This window comes from Benincasa hispida, unplaced genomic scaffold, assembly GCF_009727055.1.
Source record: "Benincasa hispida cultivar B227 unplaced genomic scaffold, ASM972705v1 Contig505, whole genome shotgun sequence".
NCBI classification, from domain to species: Eukaryota; Viridiplantae; Streptophyta; class Magnoliopsida; order Cucurbitales; family Cucurbitaceae; genus Benincasa; species Benincasa hispida.
The window spans coordinates 1-4,956 of record NW_024064886.1 but is presented as its reverse complement, the minus strand read 5'-3'; the positions used below and the strand labels follow the sequence as shown (position 1 = coordinate 4,956).

Here is a 4,956-nt window from a genome sequence, read left to right as displayed (position 1 = left end):
ATCAACATAAATCAAATTGGCAGTTTTAAACCTGTTTTATGTTCTAAAAAAGTTGACCTATTTTTTATATTTTAAAAAGAAACATGAAAATCAAATCCGTAATTTTCTCTAATATTTTATTTCATTCTATAACCTTGGGAGAAAACGTGTGACTAGAGGTACATCGATTAAATTAAAACCAAGCGCAAACATAGGACTGAAATTATAATTTAACGAAAATAAAAAATGGTAGTTTTATAACCACCACCCTAAAAAGTTTGAGATTGAAGAATCAGAAAAACCACTCTAAAATAGATATTCGATTCGATTCTGAACAATCATTCGTGACACACTGTTAGTGAATCATATAAATTTGTATATATTTTCTATTTAACAATAAATTTAATTATATATAACAGTCTAGCACTCGTGGCATCAAAATTCTAATTCTGTGAAAGATTGTGAGATCCTCATTTTTGTAATATAAGATTTTTAACAAATAGCGAATTGATCATCTCAATATCTCTGTCATATGCTCAAAACATTGGTGGTCTCAATGGAAGGAAGGAAAGGAGAAAAGAAGAACAGAGAATATTTTTCCAAATCCAGTTTGACAGAGAGGAAAATTTGAATGTCCATTGATAAGTAACCCAAAGATATCTACAAAAAGAAAAAGGTGAATTGAAGTTTTATTAGCAAACTTCAAACCCAAAAGCATCACAAACATTGATAAGAAGGGAAGAAACAACCTATATATATATATCATTTCTCTAGATTATTTTTCTTTTCTCTTCTTTTTTCTTTCACATCTTCCATAGCATCTAATCTGTAACCCCCATGGCTAATTTCGTTCACCAATTTCTCAACACCACCATTTCAAAAAGTTGATGAAAACGCATTAACGAGATCTAGAATCTGATAGTACTGGGTCCCAAACAGCTCAAATCCATGACTTTCCTCATCTTCTCCTCTCGAGATTTGTTGATCTGGTTAGCAATGGCGGAAGAAGACGAAGCAGAGAGCTTCTTAGCTTGGTAATAAGATCTGAACTTGGTCTTCCCATGTTGTTGCAGAGATTTAATGACGTTATTCCACCGGCAAACGCCTTGGTCTTTCAGTGCCTCGACGGCGCCAATGCTCGCCGCCACGAACCAGGCTCTGCAAGCTGCACTCTTTGACATGGTGCTCTGTTTTCTGGGTTGGAGAAAATTGAATTGATGGAAGGAAGAAGAAGAAGAAGAAGAAGAAGAAGAAGAAGAAGAAGAAGGGATTGTTAATGGTTTTTCTTTGGAAGGTTGTTGGAATTTTGGTGAAATGTGAGTATATATAGAGAGAATGGGAGAAGGGGAGAGAGAAGAGAAAAAAAACCAGAGGCAGAGGAAGAGGATTTTGGAAGCCATGGTTTTGAGGAGAAAACAAGGTGCTTTGGTGGGGGATTCCTGGATTTTGTGAAAAAGGCGACCGCGTTTACGCTGCTTTCTTTTCATTTAATTATTTATTAATATCAATCTTACCTGTGATTTCAAGGACTAATTATTTGCTTTTAACTTAAATTACAAAACGGAAAAAAATACTTGCTTGGGTCCACTAAAAATTGCCATGTGGCAATTCATTTTCTTAACCAAATTAATTATTATTATTATTTTTATAAAGAAATAAGGAATATGAGTATTAAGTGCAGTATTACTCCTTACAAAATTACAAAATGGAGTGAGTTGGGTTGAGTTGTCCAACTATAATTTATTTGTTCTTTATTAATTTAAAATAAGTAAATTTATCTACAACTCAACTTATAACTTATAACTGATAATTAAAATCTTACAAAAATTCAAATATTAAATACCAAATATCTATGATAGCCATAATAAATTTTAAATAAAGACAAATATTGAAACAATTTAATAGAGAAATTCATGGGATGGTATGGGGTAAATGGTTTTTCCTCTCCCCATTTTAATCATCCCACCAAATTTCTCATTTAATTTTATAAAGATCACAACAGATAATCTGGAGGTTTTTTTTTTTTTAATTATCCTAGAAGGGTTTTTTTTTTTTTTGGAAAAATTATATCACATTTTGTTTTTTTAAATCAATAAATTAAATAAATTTTGGTTGAAAATTTGTAATTAAAATAGTTAGTTTTCACTCTAAATTTTCATTTAAATGATTAATTTCACATGGCGAAATTGAGTTTAAAGAGAAATAATTAAGTGTTAATGGAATATAATAATTATCTATTAAATTATTCATTTGGAATTAATGTTCTTGAGATTTTTCTATTTCTATTTGTAAGAATTTTCCTTTAAAATGTTTATTTACGATGGATCATTAAATAATAAAACATAAACTTAAATATAATAAATATATAATAATAGTAATATATTATGATAATAATAAATTAAAAACGAGGCAACGGGTGGAAGACCTTTAACTTATGAGAAAATTTCCCCTACTCTTCTACTGTTGCCCACCTAAATAGAGAGAGAAGAAAAATCAACATTTCTACCAACATAGTTTAAAAGTATTGAAAATTCTTGGAATTTAATCATTATTTTAACTTTTAAGTTATTAAATTAAAATATAATGCACTTTAAAATGCTGATTAATATGTATTTCTATTATAATATGGTTTTATAATCATTTATGTGATGATATATTTTTTATTTTAAGATTCAAATTGAAGGAAGTACTTTTAAGACTTTGTAAAGAAAAAAAGAAAACAAATTAGAAAACCACATTACTTGAAATTAGATGTTGCAATAATATATATATATATATATATATATATATATTGTTTTTGTTATTCCCTTAGAATAAAGTATTTGACCCATATGTTGAATAAAACTTTATTAAACCGTATATGGTATAATAAATCCACAAGTTTAATGGAACATTGGAACCCATCAGTTTGAGTTTCTTCCGAAAACTCGATGGATTTAACTTGCGAACCACTTTGACGAATTTATTATTTCTTTATACTAAAGAATTTTGAGTTTTCTCTTTTTTGGTATAATTTCAGGTGCCCCACGTTCAATAATTTAAATTTAAATGTACTATGTTTGTTCATTTATTCAAATATCCATACCACGTTGGAGAATTGGCTTTAGATTATTTGGCGCTTTATTCCTAGTAAAGTTTAACGTCTTCATACGTTTGGCTCTAGAACTTATCCATCTCATTTAGTTGTACCAATTGATTTATACTCACGTTCTGGAAGTCAAAGTTTAGCTTCTTGATAAGCACAGTAAATTCGATGCTTTGGCTCAATAAGCAAATGACATGTCTTCTCAAACATCAATTTGTACAGAGATGTACCAACTGACGCCTTGAAAGTTGCTTGATAAGTCCAAAGTACGTCATCAAGCTTGCAAAAACTTGACAAGCGCACATGCACGCATCAAGTAAACAAGATTCCAATAGAGCTAGGTATCGTCCTCCGAGTTTGGGATATAATTCTTCCTAGCTATCGTTAATTATATTATGTTCTGATTTTGTATAGACTATTCGACAATGATTCAAGTCTCAATTTTAAAACCAAACCAATTCGTTGACAAATTTAAGTGATAAACACCCTATATTAATTTAATTATGAAACTGCCTAACCAAGCATTAAATAGAAGGATTATACTGACAGTTACTACATTAGCCAAAGAATATGAATTCAAGATGTCCTCTCACTACTACAAAAACAGTGTTTCTTGGCGTTTTTTAAATGTCAAGAATGATTTTTCTTGATGTTTTTAAAAACGTCAAGGAAGCCAGTGTCAAGAATGTCGATTTTTGTCAAGAAAAGTGACACTTGACATTTAAAAAAGGTCAAGAAATACAGACACTTGACATGTTTGAAATGTCAAGAATATGAGCATTCTTGACAAGGAAAAAACGTCAAAAATTTTTGTTAACTTGACATTTAAAAAAGGTCAAGAAACACAAACACTTGACATGTTTGAATTGTCAAGAATATGGGTGTTCTTGACAAGGAAAAAACGTCAACAAATTTTGTTAACTTGACAATGAAAAAATGTCAAGATATATCCTACTTGATCTGTTAGAAATGTCAAGAACATGGGAGTTCTTGACCCGTTAAACATGTCAAGAATATCTATAATTTTGACTAGGAAAAAAATCAAGAAATTTGTTTGTATTTTTTTAGAAAAATCTATGTTGATATTTTTACCTATAATTGCTCCTATATTTTGATCCAAGAACCACATTTGGTATATATGACATACATTCATCAATCAAATAAACAATATACACGCATTGACAAACTTATATATCAACCAAAAACCACCAATATCTCTTTATAAAAATTTAACTTCTTTAACATTGTCAATAGTACAATCTAAGGAACATAATTCTAACAGTCAACCCAATATGAACAGTTTCAAAAAATACATTTCCAAAACTTCTATCAAAACCATCCATCTACCCACATAACAACTATCACATGTACCAATCCAAAACATGAAGTAAATCCAAAAATTGATCAGTCAGAACAAACACATCCAAAATGATCAACCACAATCACATGCAGCAACCCAAAAATTCAAGCAACTTTATCCGCACCTCGTCTAACTCGATTTGTGAGTACAGGTTCCTTGTATCAATCTATAAACATAAAAGCCAAATATTATAGTGGATTTTATTTTTCCCTATGCTATTTGAAACGTCAAAATAACGATAACATACCAAATCTGAGATGACAATGCTTCTTTTGGTCACAATATCCCTCATATACCTCATGACGTAGTATCCAGGGTGCTGCCCAACTGTAGAGGATACTTCGAGAAAAAGCCATGTAATACAGAATGAAGTAATCCTTACGCACTAGATGTCTACTTAATACTGATTGAATAAGTTAGTCCAATGTTAATTATACTTACCTTTATTGTTCTCTCATAAGGTTTGCTTCCGACTTTTTTAATTTCTTTTGAAATTTGAAAACATCACAAATTAGCTTTATTTGGTCAAGAA

At 30.0% G+C, this 4,956-nt stretch overlaps 1 protein-coding gene across 1 annotated transcript; it reads right to left on the bottom strand.

The window, feature by feature from the left end:
• Positions 1-782: 782 nt before the first annotated feature.
• LOC120069557 lies at positions 783-1,395 on the bottom strand. The gene has a single exon (XM_039021345.1). The coding sequence runs from the start codon at positions 1,377-1,379 to the stop codon at positions 888-890; it is 492 nt and encodes a 163-aa protein (XP_038877273.1). The 5' UTR covers positions 1,380-1,395; the 3' UTR covers positions 783-887.
• Positions 1,396-4,956: the final 3,561 nt, after the last annotated feature.